This window comes from Pezoporus wallicus, unplaced genomic scaffold (genome assembly GCF_028554395.1).
Source record: "Pezoporus wallicus isolate ANWC-B61680 ecotype Strahan unplaced genomic scaffold, APGP_CSIRO_Pwel_v1 contig_8042, whole genome shotgun sequence".
In the NCBI taxonomy this organism is placed as follows: domain Eukaryota; kingdom Metazoa; phylum Chordata; class Aves; order Psittaciformes; family Psittacidae; genus Pezoporus; species Pezoporus wallicus.
Window position 1 is genome coordinate 2,002,704 of NW_026639380.1, and position 23,202 is coordinate 2,025,905.

The 23,202-nt window shown below is 35.7% G+C and overlaps 1 protein-coding gene across 2 annotated transcripts in view; it reads left to right on the top strand.

The window, feature by feature from the left end:
• Positions 1–23,202, top strand: part of FMN2 (formin 2) — a 158,677-nt gene that overhangs the window by 109,496 nt on the left and 25,979 nt on the right. For both annotated transcript variants that reach the window (XM_057414483.1, XM_057414484.1), the window contains 2 exons: positions 3,241–3,333; positions 16,170–16,221. In XM_057414483.1, coding sequence (XP_057270466.1) covers positions 3,241–3,333; positions 16,170–16,221 — 145 coding nt within the window. The remainder of the gene's footprint in view (positions 1–3,240; positions 3,334–16,169; positions 16,222–23,202) is intronic.

The following is a 23,202-nucleotide window of genomic DNA, read 5'->3' on the forward strand; positions in this document are numbered from 1 at the left end:
CAGACAAAACTTTTACAAACTCATCACATCCAACCCTTTGCCAACCTATTCCTTTGATATCTGGGATATTTAGTTGGGCTGTTTCATGGAGAGAAATTTGTTTGAGAAATGAAGCTGAGGAAAAATATCAAGTATAGAGGACTTAGTATGTCACATAGCTGGGATTTGAGGCTTGAGGGTTTTTTTGTTTGGTTGGTTTGGTTTTTTTTTTATTTCTGTTTGGTTTTGGTTGGCATTTTTTGGGGTAGGTTTGTTTTGTTTGTTTTGGGTTGTTTTTTTTTGTTTGGGTTTGGTTTTTGTTTTTTAATTTTTCACCTCCACTTTGCTTAGAAGTTATTAAATACTCTTCTGTCACAAGCATTCAATCTCATGCAAATAGCAGGGTTTTCTACTCTACGGACAAATTAAAGAACATGCTAAATGAGTGCCATATTCGACAGGTTCTGCAGGGAGACCACAGTTCCAGATTTGGTGCTCTGGAGGACTGTGAAACTTAAGAAGCATTTACAGGCCTGTAAATTCTCTAATGAAGAAAGCATCTGATGAACTGGTTTGTTTTAAGCATCATAGCACTGATATTAATATGATCATAATGACAGATTTTGTCCTGGTTTTAAAGGCTAGATGCTACATATGATACCCTACTTTTTGTAAAGAAGCAGAAAAGGATTTTTCCCTGTGTTTTCTTTTGTTTTTTAAACTACTTAGGCATCATTTGCAATTCAGGAAAAGGGTCAGAAATGGACCTGAACTGTTGTTCTTCTGACCACCACTTAATTTAGTCTTTTAACGGGGGGAAGGAAGGAACAAACAAACAAAAAACCCACTCTACAAAAAACTGGAAAAAGAAAAATTTCATTAACTACACTCCTGCTCCCCCACCTCACAAACAAATCAACGAGGGAAGAGTTTCCAGTATCTGACTGGTTAAAGAACAGACATTTCTTTCTGACAATTTTACATGTTTCTCTTTTCCTAAGCAAGTTGAATATGAAGTATAGTGTATCCCTGGATTTCCTTATAGATTTTGAAAAGGGACTGCTTCAGGCTGTTGGCGTGGGTGTAGGCTAAGATTTTTGGTGGGTATATATCTTAAGATCTATATGTATCTCAAATCAGCTGAGAGATCAGGAGTTCATTGTGAGCTGCAGACATAAATTAGAGTATGATGTTGTACTACTGTGAAGAATGTAATCCGTATTCTGGAGAAAGGTATGGAATTTCAGTGATACGAAATGTTATTGTATGTTCTGCCCCTTATTTCTCAATAATAGAAAAGAATAATAGAATTTATATCATACACGCTAAGTAAAACTCATGGTCATTTGAATCCCCTCCCTTATTTCAGATATGTTGATGAACATTTGTTTAAAAATTACAGGCTTCTCACGTGACTATTTGTGGGGTTTCTTCCCATTTATTGCTCATTTTCTGATTTATTTTTTTTTTTTTAGTATTGCTTCAGAAACAGGGTTACCTGTTTGTTAAAATATGCTATTTTTTTCTTCTAAAAATCTTCTGTTATTTATTTCTATTTTGCTCTAAGCTTAAAAAAATGATAATAAAAGGAAATTTAAATGATTACTGTCACCCTGGCTTTAGTGTACTTGTGTGGTGTTACCAGTTATTTGAGACAGTTTGCTTTTCAGTAGATGTGCATTTTTAAAATTGTTATCTCTAATTGTCATTAATATATTCACAACTATGAGAAAAATTATTAACCAGTCTCTATGATATCTAAAGCTGCATTCTTCAAAGATTTGCCCCAGGTATAGCAGGCCAGACAAATAGTAGAGTAAAAGTGAATCAATTTATATAGCAGTGATGTGACTACCATAATATACTTTCAGTTTCTTGTTGTTGTAGCTTGAATGACTAGGTAGAGATCTGTAGTGGGTTGGCAGACCAGCATTTGCCAAAATTAATGAACCTGTGGATCTTTGTCTTTAACTATGTTGTCCTTAATTGCTGTATCATGCCCTTTTGGATATGTTACTGGTTTCTTGCTGTAAACTAGAGACAGATTATAAATTTGTGCTTGATGAACAAGGTGACACTGATCTAAAATATTACAGAACCACATTTTTAGAGCAGATAATGGTGGTATATGAAAGGCTAATACCTGTTATTTCCAGTTTTCAAAAGCAGAGTATAATTCTCATCTGTAGATATTTTAATTTATGCAATTCAATTCATAATTTATATTTAAAGGAGATAATTAAGGTAGTACATTTTACTGTTTAAAAATCTTTTATTAAATGCCTAACTAGTAACCTGTATTTAAAGACATAATAATAATCTTGTTTTTCTGAAAGAAGCTCTGAAGAGTAGACAAGGAAAATTTGGATTTTTTTTTTTTTGTGTGTGTGTGTGCGCACTTGTGGAAATTTTGAGGCAGAATCAAGCAGGATTCATTTCCATTGAATGATGGGAAGTTACCACAGCCTAGAAAGATTTCTTCTATAGCAGAAACGAGAACTTAACATTCTCCTAAAGTAGTAGCATCAGGTCTGTTTTTTGCCCCAAACTAAATTAGCTTGAATAGTTGTGGAAGCACAATGGTACTACCTCACCAGTGAATAATCTCTGTCAGGTCTGCTTCTGGCTCCAGCTTTTCTCTCCTGGTCTCTAGTGCAGTAAGAACAAAGTTGTCCTACAAGATCTGTCACTGAGCTCAAGCCATGATAACTGTACTCTTATAATCTTTCACTTTAATAATTTTGTGTTTTTACTTTTGAACAATGCAAGGAACTTCGCTACATCTGCAGTTTTATCAGGTGTCATGCCCTCATCTGGCCTTATTCACTAAATTAAGGTCCCTCCTACTATGTGGTTCAGCTTTTTCAACTGAACTTTTGGTTTGATTCAGTTACTGATACCTGGGGCTAGATATATCAACACAGCCTGGGATCTGAATTTATAATTTAGTTCCTGTATATTTAAGGTCCTTAAATTTGTCTTTCTCCTTCAACACAATTGAATACTTCTGTTAATTTTTGTTACTACTAACTTAAACTAAACACTGGCTGTAAGTTATCTGTATATTTTGGTCAAAAATATTTGACTGGGAATGTAACTATTCCTGAACATATTATCATAGCGTTTGTACTTGAAGCAGTGCATTTGAGGCACGTATTCCAAGAGTTTCACTGGCTGTGCATGAAGTTGTGTCTTTTATTTGAGTATGCAGATCCATACTATGATGTGTCATCCTAAACTAATCTATTACTTCAATTTCAGTATGTGAGACAGAAGCAGCAAAAGTTTATCAGCTATCACTAGAAGAGCACCTCCAGCCTTTCAAAGACAGCATGGAGCAATTCATTAGTCAAGGTAAATAATGAAACGTAACTTAACCTTTTCATGACATTTCAAAGGAAAGTTATGGGAACAATGTTTATACATTGTGGGAAAGGGACTGTTTATTTTGGCATTATAGAAAGATGTGGATTAGTTTAATCAGATGCCACACGGTTCTAAAAGATTTGCAAAATGATTCTGTTGTAGTGTAGGTGAGTCACTTTGTTTTGCATGACAGCAAAGACAAATGCTATTGGCTTGAGTGCCTGATCTTCTGATAAGTTCAGCATTCCATTAGAAAACAATTTTACAACCTTTGTTCCTTGAAAAATTATTGAAGCTGGATCTGTTTCATTAACTTCTTTCCAAAGAGATGATTCTTTTTTATGTGCCAAAAATATGGAGTAAGCATAGCAGAAGTAGTTAAAGGTTTTCCAGATATAAGGCAAATCCATATGAAATATTTGGATGCGATTAGTGGAAAACACTGCAAGAGAAAATAGATTAGAAATACCCATGATGAACTAACAGCCTGATTGCTAGTAGGAAAACACTTTAAAAATGAGACTATGCTTTTAATGCTTTAATAGACCCTTCTTGTGCAAGACTATAGGAGGTATGGATAACTTTAATTTTTGACTAGTGGAATATCAGAGAATCTCCTGCAATGCTACTCTGAAGGAGTATACCTTACATTTATCACTTTTTGATACAAGTCAAAATCCAGTGCATCAGAGTGACAATGGATTCCTGTGCACACCAATGTAGTTTTAATTTTCTTGACCACTTTGTTGCTCCTTCTGCTTTGATATTGCATATTATAATAAGACACACCTGTTGTCTCCTGAACAGGTAAGTTATGTGAAAAATTAATATCTAGTGCTGATTTAATGGAGCTGTTTGTTAGCCTAGAGCTGTGATAATAAGCTATCGAGTATAGAAATCATGATTAACTAAATGTACATTATGTTTGAGAGGCCAGTCAGATATGCATTGATCTCTTGGTTAGAATACCCATGACCATCTATCCAAATGTTATAGGAAGTGAAGTACATATGTTATAGTATATACCTATCCATGCTACAGGACTCTCAATTACAATGACTAAATTGAGCAAAACAACCATTTTGAGCCATCAAATATGAATTGATGTTTTCTAAGACAAATGTCTATTAACCAAACCTAGTAAACTGGTTGTTGTCACCAACAGTAGTAGGTATGATGTAATTTAAAACTAGATTATGATTATGTACATGACATATTAATGTTACAGTAGTGGCATGATTAAACATGTAGCAAATGTTTTAAGTTGGGTTTATAGTATTATTTATATAGAGAGATAGGAGACAATCACAAATTACAAATCAATCAGAGATCACTAGGTATACTGAAAATCATGGGTATATGCTTGCATATTAACCTTAATAACAGCAGGAAATACATGAGGATTATATTTCATCAGACTTCATCTGCTAAATGTCTTTCACTTCTTTTAGAAAACATACTTTTAGAAGTATCTGAATCTACACTTTAGATTGCTTCCTGATTCTGACTATAACTTCCAAAGCATAATTACATATAAACTATAGAGTAATTTGTTCTGTTTTTTAAGGAGATGGGATTTCCTTTCTTGATTATGTGCCTGTACTTTAGGAAAAGTGAGAAAAAAGAGGGAAAAACAAAAGAAATGCATCTCAGCTATTAAGAACTTTACTGTGTTCCCTTTTTAACAGTGGATATTGTCAGGTAGTTGACAAAAGGAGAAACCCACAATGTCATGCAAAATATCACTGTTGCATTTTACTGAAAATAATTGGTAATGTGTATTGTGAGCCCAGTGGACTGTGACTGAACAATTTCTACATTTATTTAAAACTGTAAGGCCCATTTTGCAGAATTCTTTCCCAGTGTAAGAAAGACAAAAGGTTAACATATAGGAGAAAAGAATCCCTGGTTAAGTTCCAAAAATAAAGTAATTTTAAATACCTTTCATTATGAAATCCTTTGTTTTTACTTCATGGGATTGAATTCAGACTTGAAAGAGGCCATGTTTAAAGCAGGATTTCTCTTTCCTGTTCAGTGTTTGACAGGCTTTTGATCTAGATATTTTTTCTAAGGGCTTTTGTTGTTTATGTAGACATAATCGATGAGTCTTTTCAGCTAGACTGCACACATGATCATTTAGAAAAACAAAGGGACAATTCTTGGCACCTTTTGGGGATTTGTGTTTATATAACATATGCTTTGAGCAAAGAAAAATCAAGCTTTGAGTTTTTTATCTCTTCAGGTTCTAGTTTCTCTAAAGTCAGAAAGTTTTAACTTATAATTCAAATGAAAAGCATTTTTCATAAGGTTGAATAATTTGGCATGTTTATACGATGCCTTTTCAGAGTAGATAACTTGTGCCCATAAAGTAACCCAGAAGTTAAAAGCAGCTAGTTATTTGCACCATATTCACTTCTACTTGTTGCTAGCAGCTAAAATGGAAAACTGTTTTCCCATAGGCAAGAAAACTTGGACGTCTAATTAAATATCCTTGGCAAGGGGTGAGAAAGGCACTGCTTTATAAGAATAGTTACTGTCTGGCGCAGTTGTATAACTTTGAATTAAATTACTGTAACTAGTTCAGTTGTTTGTTACTATTGATGTATAAATAAAACCCCTTTTTTAACATTAACACTTTTAGTTGATTCATCAAAGACAGCAAAAAGCTTCTACATTACTAGCTTGTAAGGAGAATTTTATTTGAGCGATAAAGAAGAGGAAGAGGCAAGAATTTGCTCAGCTGTAATGTTTGAGATGAAAATGCTAGTGATATATATGACTGAGGCTGTTTAGCATTTGCCTTGCCAGCCTAGCCAGTAGGTGAAATAATTCATTAAAATATGCAAATTAGTGGAAGAATGTCAGTCCTTTTTCTGATGGACTTCAGGGTCATTATTAAAATGATCGTTAAACTTGACTCAAACTACCTACACTAGCTTAGCAGATATTTGCAAGCATGCTTGATCCTACGCATTTGATTTCTGAGGGTTTATTTGCCTCAAAACCTCCAACACAATCATCTCTGTTCACCCATGTTTTCCATTCTCTTTTTGGGAACATATACTGCAAATCATCAATCACAAAGTAGATAATGTGGTTCCTTTATTTTCACAAATATTAAGACTTTTTTTTTCCTGAAATTCTCCATAACCACAGTTTTTTTTGAAAAAAGAGCTACTTCAAACAAGGAGATGAGAGAAAAATTTTCATAGAATACAAGGCTTTAAAAATTGTATAATTTTGTTTGTTACATATTTCTAACCATTTCTTTAAGTGTTTCCAAAATTTGAGTGATATAAATATAAGCATGAAACCTGAATAATAGTCCTTTTCCAAAGAAAGGTTATTCAGACTGAACTGCAGGAATTTAAAAAGTACTCCCTGATATAAGGTATCTATTCCCTGAAGTTTCCTGTTCCTTGAGTTATTCCCTGCAAGTTATCACAATTTGAATAAGATAAATTGTGAAGAAGTGCACTATTTGGGAGCCTTGTCTCCCTTGTTCCATATGTGGTTGTGGGTAGATAGGGACACAAAGACATCAGAGATCACATTCACCAGTTTAGAAAGCTTCAGAAATAATTTCTTTTCCTGGGGGAAATGTCTCACACATGGGATGGTTAGGAAATACTGAGGGCGCTAATCATCATGCATTTTGTACAGGATTTTCATTAGCAGTTAGTAATCCTCTAACCTTGTCCCCATTTGATAGGATAGCCAGCTCATGTTGAAAGAATCGTGTGTGCATAAACCTCAAATGAGCCTCAGTCCCTTCGTCTTAACTGTAGTTAACTCTTCAGTGAAAAGCCGTCTTTGGGTGTTTGCTGTTGGGACTCCAGTCAGGATGTGCAGTCCTGTCAGCCTGATAAGGCAGGAAACTTATGATAGGAGGCAGCAACCATCACTCCCTCAGAAAACTAAATCTGGTTTGGGAACTGGGAAGAGGCAATATATTGGAATCATAGCTTTTCCACTGAGATTCTATAAATTGTGCAAATGTCACAGACTTCAAATCTGAGCAAGTGATTTGATATCATATTCAGAGGCCAAACCAACCTGATCGGTTTCAGACTTTAGAAACAGCTTTATGGTGTAGGAAATTTAAGGACTAGAATGCATTGTTTGTAGAAGTAAAAACATAATTTTGTGGTGGTTAGCTAGTTCATTTAAAAACATTGGGAATAATTCCAGTATGATTGTAAGTCTAGGGGTACAAGGTAACCATACAACCTTTGGCTCTTTCAAGTCTTATTTTACAAAATTCTGCAGTTCTGCTCTTGTTAGTGAATGCCAGCCCCAGGTTTCATTCTCCTGGACCCAAAAATACAGACCCAGATTCTCTTGATCTTGCACTATAAAGATGCTAAATTTATCCTTTTGGGTGAACTGTGTGGAACCATCTCCCTCTCTTGCCAGGAGGAGCATTCAGGAATCCAGTTTCCAAACTGTTAGTAAATGAATGTATAAATCACAAAGTGTGTTGTGTTTATCGTTGTAGCTGCAACCAGAAAGTTGGCCGTGACATTTTCTTTTAGGTCAAGCAGCAAAAGGCTGTGCATCGTCAAATGATGGATTGTGAATGAGCCTAAAGTATCAGACTGAATCTTGGATGGCTGGGCTCAGTTCCTGGCTCCAGAAATACTGTAGATGATTGCGAAATGAATGCTGCTAGGGTAATCTTAATTTTGGCTTTTTCTAACCCAGAATGATTGATTTTACAGATTCCATTTTCTTGAAATGTTGTTTTTATAATATGATTAATATAAGGGAAAGCATAGTGCCACTTCATATTTTTTCTAAAAATAATTTGAGGAAAATATGACTTAAAACACCATTAGGAATATATATATATGTATGAATAAATGTTTTTCATTTTCTTTAAAAAATGCACAGAACTTTAAGGGGTTGGTTGTTGATAAACTTATGTGGAGACACTCATTTTAAATATTATTATTGTAACAGCAAAAACATTCTCATTACTAAGATTTTTTTTAATTTATTTGTTTTTCATTTTATTAAAAAAAGTTGGAGGGTTATAAAAGGTGAGCAACATAAAGTCACTAGAACAAAAGATGCTGGAATTCCCACTTAAACAATTCCATGATTGTTTACCTTTTTATGTTAGCGTTCTTTTTGCTGGATTATTGAAAGACATTTTAAAACTTGTTGAGTGCTGAAAGTATTTTTTTAATCTCACAATGACATCTTAATGCTAATAAATAGTTTAATGTCAGTATCGTATAAACTTGTCCCTACCTCAGATGTCAGCACCTCCACCAGTGTGCATTATTACATAAAAATCCTAATTCAGATTGTGTTGTATTTGTAGCACTAAACAGGCTTCACTGAATTAGCTGCACTTCACTTCGAAGTCCATGAAAGGCCAAACCTTTTGACTGCAGCTGGCAGCTTCTTGTGCCTTTGGCACAGGACCTTATTTAATCATTTTTGCAGGCATTAATATGATTTGCAGACCACACAGGAGTGGTAAAGTAAAAAAAGTATTTCGGCACCCCTTGAGGACAGATCAGTGCACAAGTGGTCACAATAGCATGATACAAGGCATCCACCTTAAAATGTTCTGAATAAATGCGTATTCAGAAATGGGTCATCCACAAGTTTTCTGGGCAACCTGTTCCAGTGCCTCACAACTCTCATAGTAAAGAATTTCTTCTTAATATCTAATCTAAATCTCCCCTCTTTCAGTTTCAGGCTGTTACCTCTTGTTTTATCCCTATGTGCCCTTGTGAAAAGTCCCTCTCCAGCTTCTTGTACGCCCCCTTTGTGCCGAAAGGCTGCTGTAAGGTCTCCCTGATGCTTTCTCTTCTCCAGACTGAGCAACCCTAGCTCTCAGCCTGTCTTCATAGGAGAGGTTCTCCAGCCCTTGCATCATCTTCATGGCACTCCTGTGGATTTGCTCAAACAGGTCCACCTCCCTCTTGTGCTGGGAGTGCCAGAGCTGGATGCAGTATTCCAGGTAGGGTCTCATAAGAGCCGAGTAGAGGGGGAAAATCACCTCCTTTGACCTGCTGGTCACACTCCTCTTGATGAAACCCAGGAGACAACTGGCTTTGTGGGCTGCGAGTGGAAAGTGACAGGTCATGTTGAGCTTCTTATCAACCAACACCCCCAAGTCCTTCTCCTCAGGGCTGCTCTCAATCCATTCTCTGCGCAGCCTATATTTGTGCTTGAGATTACCTGATCCATTGGCCCACCTCTCAAGCATGTCCAGGTCCCTCTGAGTGGTATCCCTTCCCTTCAGCATGTAGACTGCACCACAGCTTGGTGCCATCAGCAGACTTGCTGAATGTGCTCTCAATCCTACTGTCCATGTCACCAACCAAGATGTTAAATGGCACTGGTCCTGATACTGGTGCCTGAGGAACAACACTAATTGCTGATCTCCGCTTGGACGTGGAGCTGTTCATCACAAATCTCTGACTGTGACCATCTAACCAATTCCTTATTCACTGAGCGGTCCATCTGTCAAATCCATGCCTCTCTAATTTAGAGAAACTTCATCCACCAGTTCCCTGAAGACTTGCGGATGCATCTCTTCAGACCCCATGGATTTCTACACCTTCAGCTCCCTTGGTCTCAAACCTGATTTTCTCCTGCAGTGGGTGGTTCTTCATTCTCAGTCCCTGCCTTTGCCTTCTGTGACTTGGCCATTGTGGCTGGAGCACTTTCGGGTGAAGACTGAGGCAAAAAACATCCCATCTTCTTACCAGACTACTGCCTAAGACGTATTAAAAACCAGTAAACAGCAAACACTGGGGAGAGTTCACATCTTGAAACACAACATGTATGAGATAGGACTTGCCCGGAGATTTTTTTGTTGTTATTAATTAATGTAGTTATTAATTTGAAGTCAGTCTCCTTTTACAGAGTTTGTGGTTAATTATTTTATTTTTTAGCTTTCAACAAAGATCAACTTTCAGTGCTCCTGTATTCACTGAGAGTTTAAGCTGTGGTTCCATAGATCCTGATCATAATCTATAGAACTAGCATATAATTTGAGTTGTTTCTGTTGTTTGAGAGTGTAAAGTCATTGTGAAAGTGCAGTTGGTTGGAGTCAGTACAGATTTTTATGTGTTTAACTTACCATAGGTGTTTAAAAAATGGAATAACATAATTAGGAAAATGTCCAGCGTATTAGATGCTCTATCCCCAGTTATCTTCAATAGATTGGGGCCAGAATGAAGTATTTAAATTGTTCTTTTTCTTGTAGGTATGAAAATATTAGAAAATGAGGGAGAGTGAGTGGGTATTCTTCATGCTTACAGCCTTCTATGACTTTGTCATAGGAAATACAGAAGGATGTAAGACTCTTTCTAGGATTCCCCAAAGAAATCCTACTTTCTTAGCATGAAAGTACCTGATAATAAACCATCCAAATGTACTTGGACCTTTGTTCCAAGTGTTTACAAGTGTATATAAAACTTCCTAAAACTATAGCAACGTGCTTGAATGACTCATTGAAAAGGCACTGTATCTGTCAAAAAAACCAAAGCAACCCCAAACCAAAACAAAAAAAAGCCAACTGGCTCCACTTGAAAGATATTGGAAAGCACATTCATAGCTAATTATAAACAAATACTAGTTAACACTTTAAGAAAGAAGAAAATAGCTTGAAGATTCAGGACATAGACAAGCAGATGAAAGGATTCTTGTTGCCTTCCATCTGAGATTACTCAGATGTATTCCTGTATTCAATTACCTGAGAAGATGTGATATTCCCTTAAGAGAGATCAGGAGATCAGAAGAAGGCAGTTTCGTGCATCTTCTTACTCATAGCCCTTTGAAACTGGTTCAGCAGAAATAGCTTAACTTTCAACAGGGTTTGAGGCCAGATGTGACTACAGACAGTAATCTCTGGGTCAGGATCATACCACAAGCTAAAATAGCAAAACTTTCTGGTGGAACAAAACCTCTGAGAGTACATTTGAATCCTGCTTGAGTAGATCTGCAAGGTCTACTTGGATTGATTTCTGAATTGAAACAGAAGGGTCAACTTGTTTTGTGACTACTTTTACCCAGTACATTTGCACATAAAGGTTACTCATTCTTACTAAATTGTTCGCTTTGAGTCTTTTTTTAAATGAAGTTCCTGCTGTTATTGCTTATTCAATTTTAAGCTTAAGTTTTAATGCTTTTAATTTATTATTTTTCTTTTACAAATCACTAAACATGAGCTGCTGTCATCATTTAAATATTAATGACCATCTAACTTTTCTTTAAAATATTCCTCAAAACCCACTTCCTTTTTGATAGTTTCCACCTAAAATGGCTACTTATTTCTTCCCATTGCTACTCATGTTCCCAGTCACGTTAGTCTTATTAAATAAAACATGCGAAGAGAACAAAGAACAGCAAAATCCCAAAACTGGGGCGAAGCACATTCAGAAGTATAAAAGGGGGTTTCTCAAGAGCTTTCTGCTGATCCTAGTGATTTGCTTATTCTGCTTTTGTATTTCAAGGTATTTAAAACCACAGTATTGAATAGTAAGCTGATTGCCAAATAACTGTAAGAATAGCTGTAAGTATTATTTTGGTGTCTTCTGGGGCATTTGAAAATACACATACTACCAAAGAGAATGGAGGAATTCTCTTAGGAGCATTGGCAGAAATCTTGTAAACTTGAACCTTAGGCCCTAATAATACCAGTGTAATTATCTGCCCTTACTCATGGTGGTGGTTCATCCAGTACCCTCATGACCTTTGTCAGGCACCTCATGTCCCTCAGATCTTCATGGATCTGGGTAAGCAATTACAAAGGAACCACCAGATGTTCCATACACTTTTAAAGAAAGTATGTCTTTTTTTTTTTTTTGTCTGCCAGAGATGATATTGGGTATATTTTCAAAGTCTCAGCTACTATTCACTAGCACCAATTTTTGATCAGGCAGTGTTTTTCAATATGACCTGAGGTTGTTTTTCAACTATATGGTTCAAGTAGATTTTACAAATATATATGCTTCAGGATTATGAAAGCTGCATATAAAGCCCTACAATATATTGAGTGTATGCAGGCAGAGACATAAAGCTAAGTTTTCCCTATGCTTACTGATGCCATACATGAAATATAAGGGCTAGTATTTCTGGGTATGATAGCAGAAAGTGATCTGTCAGAAAAGTCTGCAAACAGTCACTGCTATGGTCAGCTGTCAGATTCTGAATATAAATGACAGTAGATATGGCTACTGGATGACTGCAAGACATCTTTTGATGTTTTTCAAAGAAAATCAATAAGGCATTCTGAAGTAATTCTGCTTATTGAGGGTAGAGAGAAGTTTTAGTGGCTTAATGGAGTGTTCATATGTGCTCAGCTGCCATGGTATCCCTGGAAATGTCCAGTTTTCCTGTATCAGCAATTGCTATAGTAGGAATGCTGTGGTGTGGTTAGGGATTTTCCCCTTTTTACTTCACCTGTTGAAGGAGTTCTTCTTTGTAAAACGAAATCCACTTTTCTTTGAAGCCTGTTCTCCCAAGGTGGATACCTTGCAGCTGCTATTTAGCGCTCAATTGATACAGGCTGCCAAGAAAGAAAAATGCCAAATCGGTGCCCTTCAGGTACTCTCTTTGCAGTTACGATGAACTGTTTTGGAGGAAGAAGTGACAGTAAAGATGTATTATATTGAATTAAGTGATAAAGTCTAATTCATTCTGGGACACTTCAGCTAAATCTGCCATAAGTCTGATTTATTTATTTTTTTTTCCTCCCCTATTCCAACAGAAAAGATGGGTTGAAAGCATTTTATCAATGGGGTGATTAAGAGCCAAATGCAAGTAACCACTAATATCAAGTGATCCTATTACTGGTCAGTTCCAAAAGTTATAGGAACCTCCAGCTGCTTCAATGTTTATTACTTATCCCCTGCTTCAATGTTTAATACTTATTCCATTGTAACCAGGTAATAGTAGGAATTCCATGGTTTTGATAACAAGAAGCTTTCTTCCCTTGCTGGATAAATCTCAATGCATGTCTTTGACAAGCCATTGTCTACAGCTTTCAGATGTTTACTGTGGACTGCAGTTATCTGAATATTTTCTTTGAAGAGAGATAGATCCCTGTGTGTACACACCATATTTTCTTCTTTCATTGGTGCCACCTGTCATCTTGTGAAAGCAGAATAGTTTTCATACTGTTCTTTAACTTTTTATGTCTAGAAAAATAAGACAGCAAATGGATTGCAAATCAGATTTATACTTGAATAATATCCTTCTGATAACATGCAAAAGATTTAGAAGTGTCATCACATATTTGGAACAGACTACAAGGGAATTCTCTTTTAGGGAAAGTTCTTCCCTTGCAAGACCGTTTAATGCCAATAGGTGATCTGATGCAGGATGAAATCTCTTTCTGTGGGTTACATTAGCTGCCTTATGCATATGTGCTTATTACTTTTTAAGAAAATGTTATTAAATGCACCTGTATTATTCAGGGATTCTCAGGATTCTTTTTGTTGTATAATACCCATGATCTATAAAATGATTAAAAGTACAAATACCGGAAGTTTTGGTGTGTTGTTTCTTCTTTGGGTGTGGTTTTGTTCGTTTTGTTTTGTTTTGTGTTCCTCTTTGGACCATAGTAAGTTTCCTTTTTAATTGAAAGAAAACTTGCACTCTTTCAAAAGTAAATTGTGAATATTTACTACTTGTTGGTAGGTAAATGTTTGTAAGCAGGTGCAGAACAGTTGAAATAAAGAAGAAAAAAAAAATCAAAACAAAACCAGAAAACTAGACACCTTAGGTGGTGTTATATCCCATCAATTCGGGAAATTACAAAAAGAATTATATGCTATGAATATAATGTAGGTACTAAAAGACTGTCCTATGCTGGAACATGCTAGCCTCTATTTCCAAGCATTGTTTAACTGCAAGGGGTCAAAATTGCATTTTTCAAGAACAGAAGTAATTATTTTAAAAGTTGTGTCTGCAGACACTTAGTGAAAGTGTTAATGCAGAATTAGATATTGGATCTCCCTTCTGCCAGGGAGCTTGCATGCAGTTTCTTCTCTCTTAAACCATATGGATTTATAAGTCATACCTTGACTTTCAGAATTGAGGTATGAAGAGAAAAAGAATAAATTAATGGAATTCTGTCAAAGCTGCCAGGTTTCACCTGGTTTCATATCCAAAGTAAGGCAAGGCTTTCAAAGAAAAATTCTAAGTCAGCTGAGATTCACTCAACACTGGGCTGAAGTTCACTCAAAAAAGATTGTGAGCCTTCACAAACCTTTTGAAGAATCTGGGCTGAGTTTCAAGTCGGTATTGAAACCTGTAATCAGGCAGGCTTCACGTGCTCTTGAATTTCCCTGAGAACATTTACCCAGCTCTCCCTTAAGTTTTCTGTGGTTTGCTAGAATTATTTCACTTTCAGTATAACATTGATGGAGCCTGAGTCTTCACGTTATGGTTAGTAGATACAATATCTGCTGCTGTAAACATTTAGGCACTGCTCACCCTACTCAGCAGACTACAATACTACTAATAGAGAATCTGAAGCACCAGGCGCAGCTCTGATCCTTGTTCTTATTGGGGAAAGAATATGGAAACTCCATTTGCTATAGATTTTGAGTATCTATTTTAGTGTTAGTGTATGGTTTTAAAAGTGCTGTTGGCTGAAACATTGTAACAGAAAATAGTGGCTATTTTTGATCCCTGGTAATTCCACTGTTTTCCTCATTTTTGCCAAGTGTAAAATCAGGATTTCCTTTTTCAAAGGTTGTGTGTCTAAAATGTAGAAAAATAATTTTAATTAATTATTGTTGTAGAACTATGTAGGGAAAGTGAAATAAAAAATAGATTTAAGGTTTTTCTTCTGTTTTTCGATTTCAATATGAATTCTGTACCACTGACACTTGATTCCAGAACAGTTCAGAATCTCTTCATATCCCAAACCCCACTGATTTTTGGGAGTCCTAAAACTCCTAGCAAATCAACAAGCCAGTAGTCCAGCAGAATGAAAAGCAGGGACAAGTTCCAAACTAAAAAGCTTTTGGCTGAAGTACGCAAATTTTAACTGGGATTTAAGTTGTGCAACCTGAATGAGTATATAAGTGTAAATCTCAGCTAAGCCCACATGCACAAAGCAGTGATGCCTAAGTTAATATGCATGTTCTTACAGACTTTGTTCATCAGAATACCCACCTAAGTAAAATAGGTACAAAATAAAATATGAGTGAACACATGTTAAATAGATCAATGACAGTTTTGTACTTCAATCACCAAATATTAATTTCCTTTATATAAAAGCAGTCATGTTTTCGACATGGGCTCACTGTATCTGTAAGGCTTCACTAACTGATGTGTGTGTAGAGAGATGGTGAATGCAGGGAGAAGGAAGAGAGGTTTATTTGTAACTATCAAACAATTTTTAGAAAAGCTGAATCTTTCCTGATCTTCACTCAGCTTTTCTTGATAGATCAGTTCCTGTATTTGTTAAGTTTTCACAATAATTTTTTAAGACCTGTTTTTAAATCGCTTTCATTACTTGGTTGTTGTTTATATTACTGTGAGATCTTTTTTTGGTTTTCAAAACTTGTTTAGAGTTTTTTTTGTTGTGTTGTTTTTTTTTGTTGGGGTTTTTGGTTGGTTTTTGTCTTTTTTTTTTAATGGGGATATGCTATAAAAATTCATGTAGTTTTGTTTATGTTTTGTTGATGTTGGCAGTGGTTTTTTTTTCTTTCAGAACTGATGCACATGAGTATATACTTATGTGGTTTCTATTCACTTTTTACATTCAATATTTACCAGGAACGCTACCTTGAAACAAAATTATCTTTTGCCTTGTAGTTAATTCTTTGATTTTATTTTTACAGCTAAAACAGACCAAGAAAATGAAGAAAAGTCACTGACAGAAGCGCATAAAAGGTGAGAAAGAACAATGAAGTAAAACCTTTCTTTGAAAAGTATGTTTTGGTAGATGTTGCTGTCTTGGCAGACAGCATTACTATATTTTTGAATAGTGAAAGAAATGCACTCAAAAATCCAAATGATATTTATTTATTTGTCAATTTGAATGTGATAATTAGGAAAAAAGAAATTGGAGGAATATAGGCATGCAGACTACCTTTAGAGAAATATTGCACATGACTTCTGGCTTTTGGAAAATGCATGTGCCTTACATAAGAATAAATTCAGAATATACTATTTGGAACGAGAGAAAACTGTTCATACTACAGCAGAATTGTGATAATTTGAGACGCACATAGCATTTCCTATACAACTATTATTCATTAGGTACCGCTTTCTGCGCTTATAAAACGTCTGCTTCGAAATAATCTGTTTTTTAATATACTAAAGGTTTGTATAATTTAATGTGACTTCCTTTGTAGAATTGCTGTTAGATCTTCAAATATTTCTTTTGTGGCAAAAAGCAAAATACCTCATTAAATTTCATTACAGATGTGTGCAGTTGGGAGAGTTTTCAAAATTGGGAACTTCACTGCATTCCACAACTTGTGGTTTCTTCTGATTTTTGCAGTGTTCTCCAGAAACAGTGTTTAAATGGGACAGATTTTTATCTGTCGCAGCAGAAGACCTAAACATAACATGCACCATTTTTAGTCCAGATTTAGTGAAACTGACAGTCTGCATTTGTTTTCTTTTCATCAAAAGTAACATTCTCTTTTTCTACTAGATACAACTGTCACTGAATATATGCTAATGAATATAATCTTTATATATGCCCAAGTCTGATAAGTCCCTCAATAGAATTCCTGTAAAATATACCACTATGAAAGGTTCCAGTTTCTACTATAGTTCATTAGCCATGCTTTGGCCCTGATGCCCAAATTTGCTACCTGTTGTAATGCCACAGTGCAGTTGATGTCTTTCATGGTATAGAACAACATTTTGTCTGTATTCCCTTTGGCCATGTACCAAAGATAGTACCTGAAAGGAAGCCAAGGGGAGAGTGGATGTTCCTATGCCACAAGAACCTCCATGTTACTTGTAAAGAGACGTTAGGTCCTTGAGTGGTACATTGGTGATGCAGGGTCATGACAGAAAAAATGGAACAAAGGGAGTATTTCTTTGGCTTAATGTCATACCTCTTGCTCAAGTTTATGAAAGGCATTCCTGACATTTCTTAGGTTTCTTTAACTGTGGAGTTACGGAAGTCTTATCCTTAAAAATCTTTTTTTCACAACAAAACTTTGAGAGAAGAAACTGCAGTTAGGAAAGATATTTTTGTGATCTCTGACTGCTCTTTTAAGGAAACTTTTGTCTGTGGAAAATGGATTAGCCTACGTGTCCAAAACTGACTAATAACTAAGGACAATGGGAATCTGCATATTATTTAGAAGTCTTGCAACTTTTCACTATCTTCTGGTGTCTAATTCACTCTCCATTCTTATTTTTTAACCCAACTGCACTGGAGACATCATATCAAAAACTTCCTCTTGGTATATCTAGCATCTACAATGTGTGGAAGAAAGCAAACTGCTCCCTGCATTCTCATTCAGCTTGGTCTGCTTCTTCTGACTTGTCCTAATTCTTTCTTGTCCCCCTATGCTGAGCACAGCAGCTCCTTTGCCGTAGTAGTTTGTCAAAGAAAATTCAGCTTTGTTGTTCCTCCTTACTGTGAATATCTAGCAAGAGTAACATCCCATGCAAAACCTTTTATGGAACACATGAGGAATTATGCTAAGAAAACAGTGCGAAGTTCTGTTTTACTATTTCTGTATTTTACTATTTCTGTATTACTATTAGGCTACATAGCTCTTTCTTTCTTCTTTCCACCTTTCCTGAAATTATCAATCCAGATTAATGGCATTTGTTACAATATTGAAAACAGCTCATCGTATAGTTTTGGTATGTGTATTTATTTGATTAAGATCTTTAATTGGGCTTAGAAATAAAATGCTTGGGAACTTGTATGGCAGGGGGTGGGTGAAAATGATGAGAGCTTAAAAAGCTAAATAAAAGATTAGTTACATTTGGTTAATCATAGGTAGAACAGCAATGCATAGGATAACTAGACAAGCAAGTAGTGAAAGGAAATGTGATGGGTTAGATGGAGCAAAATTAATGTGATTAATGCACTTGGGTTTTCCTTTTTGAAGTGGATAACTTCAACCCATGTATAAGTTCAGGTCTACCTCATGATAGTATTACTTTAGCTTTCAGGGGAAACTACCTCTTTTTTTCTTTTTCCACAAAATATTAAAGCTGATATCTCTATAAAAATACAAAAGTCTGAAAGGAAAGCTCTTGCAGCAGTAACAACAAAAATGTTTCTAAAATGAATAATGATTTGGGAAAATGCAGCAATGTGTATTTTAGAAAAGCTCAATTGTGCAATAGAGGAGCTGAAATGGAAAGTTAATCTTCCACACAAAATAAAGACAAAGAAAATGGAATGTCTGCTCCAGGGACTCCATACAGTGTATAGCTGTTCATTTGTCACAAATGAGAAAATGTTTAATCGGTTTTGAAATGATGTATTCTCTCTTTATTTATCGTGTTTAGTGACTTTAAGAGTGTCAGTATGTAAAGTGTTTATCCAAGGAATGGATTTCTGGCACATGGATAAAATGAAAAGTGAAATGTTTAGCTCACAATAGGCATATGTTCCAAGATCTCTCTGAGTAAGTATCCTGAGATGAGAAGAAAGCATACAGGTCTGTGTTTATCTAGCTTACACAGGCAGACAAGGAAGGCTCCAGCCTGGTATTAACACTGAAGTGACATGGAATGTCTTCACCAAACCCCAAACAATTACATCATTCCCTGAACAATATTGATAAAGTGTAACAAAAAAGAACCTGGCACTTTCCAATTAGATCCTCATTGTTAAATACTTGAGAAACTGTGAAATACTTGACAAGTGAGAGTAAAAAACACAGGTTTAGGGGGAGAGGAAAGAAGTAAAACAGGAGAGGGAGAGGAGGAGGGAAAGAGATGCTTCTATACTTCTATATTTTAAGAATCCACAGTTTGGTGGCTGATTTCATTTTTTATTTTTTTTTTTAAATTTGTTTCATCTTATATCGTGTCTTCTGTCCCAAGATGCATAGTTGGATAATTAATTCACACAGTGGCATACAACATTTAAATAAATTTATAATTAAAATTGAGCATCTTTGAAAATTTAGAGTTACAGCACACTTTCTACCAAGCAAACAAATACATTCTCTGTTTCCTGATTTTCATTTACTTAAAGAAAAATTTATAAGCACCATTGTTCCCAGTTATGCTTAACACAATTTTAGAATGAGATAGTTTGATCACAATATCCACAGCAAACAGAAACCAGGAGTGCATAAAAGTTATTGTCAAAAGTAATATGATAGCTGATGTGTTGTTTACCATGGTAGGATAAAAAGCAATTACAGAAGCAGAAATATAGTCTTGCCCACTTATAATCAGAAATGAGATAGTTACTCCTCTTGCAGTTCATTACTGAAGAAATAACAGCTGAACAACCTCACTAGAATTACTAGAAACAGCATTCACTGAAGGTGAAGGTCTGAATTCTCTGCTTTGCTAGCTCTCTTCAGCTGAATAGCTATGAAGGAAAAGTATGTAGCTTTATTACTTTTTTATAATACCTTATCCAGTGTTGGGTTCTGATCTCATTGAAAGGCTTCCAGATTAGGATCTTTTTTTCAAGAAGAAAATAAATCCAGACTGTAATACTGATCTTTCTTCCACTGAAATAGTTAAGATTATCTTTTTCTTTTTTTTTCTCTACATGCAGTGATTTGTCTCTTCTTGGAATAACACCTCAGGAATCATTCATAAATTGAATTGGAGATGTTTGCTTTAGACCTGAAACACAGTCATCTTCAGTTCTTCCTGCTGTCTATCAGTCAAACAATGAAGCCCTGGATTTTAAATTCAGTGCAGTAGCACTGAAAATTGCTATAGATCCTTTTCTTTCTAATAGTTCAAATACTGTAACCCTGTTTGAAGTGATAACATAGGTCACTAAGACAACAGTCCCATATAATGGTGGCTGGATTTGGGGTGAAACTGTTCACCTGTTTTTCCTGCTGCGATGGCTAATGACAGCTGGATAGACAACTGCCCCCCATCATGGCTTTGTGTACATCACGGATTTAAAAAAAAAAACTGATAGTTTAATGTGTTTGTTAGTAAATCCCAATGCATTATATGAATATATATTTGTTTTATAAAAGGTTCAACACAGGACTTTCTGCCTTCTGACGCAAGTATCAACTGGGGAATTTAGGATGTGTGTAGCTGAGTATGGCATAGTTACCTTCCCATGTCAGGATATTTTTATTTGGTTTATTTTATAATTTGCCCCCATTACTTGCACATTCCAGTGATTTTTAGGCTTTTAAGTACTTGCTGAGTGCAGCCTCCCAGGCACCTCTTCTGTTTTCAGGACTTTTAATAATCCATTTAGCAATATGCTGTTGCTTTCTTTGCTGTAGCAACAAATTACATTAATTTTGAAGAGAAATGTTTACCTTTAAATTCCCTGCAAAAAGCCCTACTCCTGACACAACACTTTGCAGACTTCCATTGCCTTCACTGAACATGAGACCTGGGGAGGAACAACGCTTTACACCTGCTTAGGACCTGACAAGTTGATGACACTTAGAGAAATAGCAGACAGTATGGTACAATGGCACTGCTGAAAAGCAACACCTTGAAATGTAGCACCTAAGTCTGGTAATCCTTTAAAATAGTAAATGTTCTTCCTGCCTCACTACCCTCCACACAATAGTTTGGATTGTTTCCAAAAGTGAACTGTAAAGTTAAGTGAAAATTGAGTAAATGATTGAAATAAAGTGGTGAAAAGCTCAGAATGGAGAAAGGTATGTAGTTAAAAACTTTTAACTGAAAGGCAAGAATATGTTGTTGGACTCCATCTTTCACTACCCTTTGGCCATTCATCCTTTGTTGGTTCTTTACTGCTAGGTCTCTTTTCTCACTGTGTGGCTCCCAGCATACAGACTTGAAATGCTCATAGTAATACATTTCAGACTGTAGGTATACATTAGTTGGATCAGCAAAAAGTAAATACTTGGTGAGCAGAGGAAATGTGTATAGAAGAAGCTTACAGATTGTTAAACAGATTGGATAATTCTAGTTTAGTATCCTGCCTCTGACAAAATATCAGGGCCTGTAAATATGTAGTAATGGAAACTTAGCCAGCAGTTTAGTTATGTCAGAAAGTCTCTTCTGACATATGGGTAACTGGCTTTCCCTGAAAGACAAAGACACTGGCATTTTCAGAAAATATTTGCCAAATGACTGCAAGTTTGTAAGCATTTGTACAACTTTTGCGTAAGAGTATTTTCTTTTCAAGATATTGGGCTGCTTGCTTAAAAATAAATTGTTTTTTAATTAGTTTGCATTTAATGGCATTCAGTGCTAGTATGAACAAATTGTATCAGAGCTTTTAACAGACAAGGGACAATTCAGAGATCTAATATTCTGCAATATAAACTCATATTTATGCACCTTATTCTGCAGTTTATGTAGAGGCCATATTGTTGCATCTTATGCTAAAAGAGCAAAATATTAGTTTAAGACACACATACAGTTACACAACTAAGTAGCACTGATAACAGTACAGCTAAGAGACCCCCTGATAACAGTATAGTTTAAATGACTGGAGTCTGATCATAATGCTACAACATTAAATTCAGGATTAAAAACAAAAACCAAAAAACTAAGAGAAGAAACATGTAGTTAATAAAATTAATATCTTTAAATGTGGCACATTGTTTTGACCTCCAGTTTAGGTCCAGCAGGTGGTTTCACTGAGAAGTCTTCAAAAATTCATATTCCTCTTGAGCTGTTACAGCTGAAGTAAAATGCTTATGTGTGTGTGTATACATGTAATTAGTTCCAATGCCTCTCCCTTGTGAATCAGTTTCTGATTATGTTCAGTAGGTTTTTTTTTTTTCATCATATTGTCTACCTGAGCTGCTTAGTTAAGATTGATTCCTAAGAACCTCACCATATATTGTTCACATTTGCAGTGACTGTGACTTAAATGTGAATAACATTTCTGCATTTCGTCTTTTACGTTGATTTGCCACTGCAGTCGTTGCTTTCTTCCTTGTTGTATTTTAAGATTTACTTTAAGGATTATTATATTATATTACTGTTGTCATGTATACGCAAATAGAAAAACAACTTCAGGGATGTGGTTTAATTAGGTCACAATTGCATTAACTCATCTGGGAACTATCCAGTAATAACTTGTACAATACAGGTCATTCCTGCAGTAATCATTGCCAGCTGATGGAAGGCTGCCGTCAGCCATCAGCCCCTCCACAGCATAGGGTTTGCCTCAGGCTACTGCTGAAACCCCAGTGTGCTTATATGTGGAGATTATGTGACTAACTAAAAAAGTTTTGCCTCTTTACTCTTGCTCAGTTTGTTCCTCAGCCTTGTTGTCTTGTTTCTTGTCTTTATTAACATGCTAGATCCCTTCTGCACTGTCTTAAATGAATGCTTTTCATGGGAGAACCTGCACCCACTTCTTTCCTTAACTGATGCCTGAAAGGTGGTTCTATCTTCATCAGTCTGTTGAGGAGGTAAAAGTACCTTCTCCATGCCAAAGAAAATAACTAGGGCAGCGGTCACTCCAGACCTGAAACACCATGAAGCCTTTGTGTAGTCCTTGGAAGGCATGGGAAGAGCTCTTCCACACATGAGACTGTTCTTAAACCAAAGGAGCATGGTTTATTTAAGTTTGCTTGGATGCATGAATATTGGTGATTCGCATATCCAGAGTGATACGCTTACTTATTGCAATTATTTGATTAATTCCGATGGCTGCCATGTCTTCATTTAAACTTGATCCTTATAGAAAATGCTACCCATTTTTCTCTACTCATCTAAACAAAGATAACTGTCACT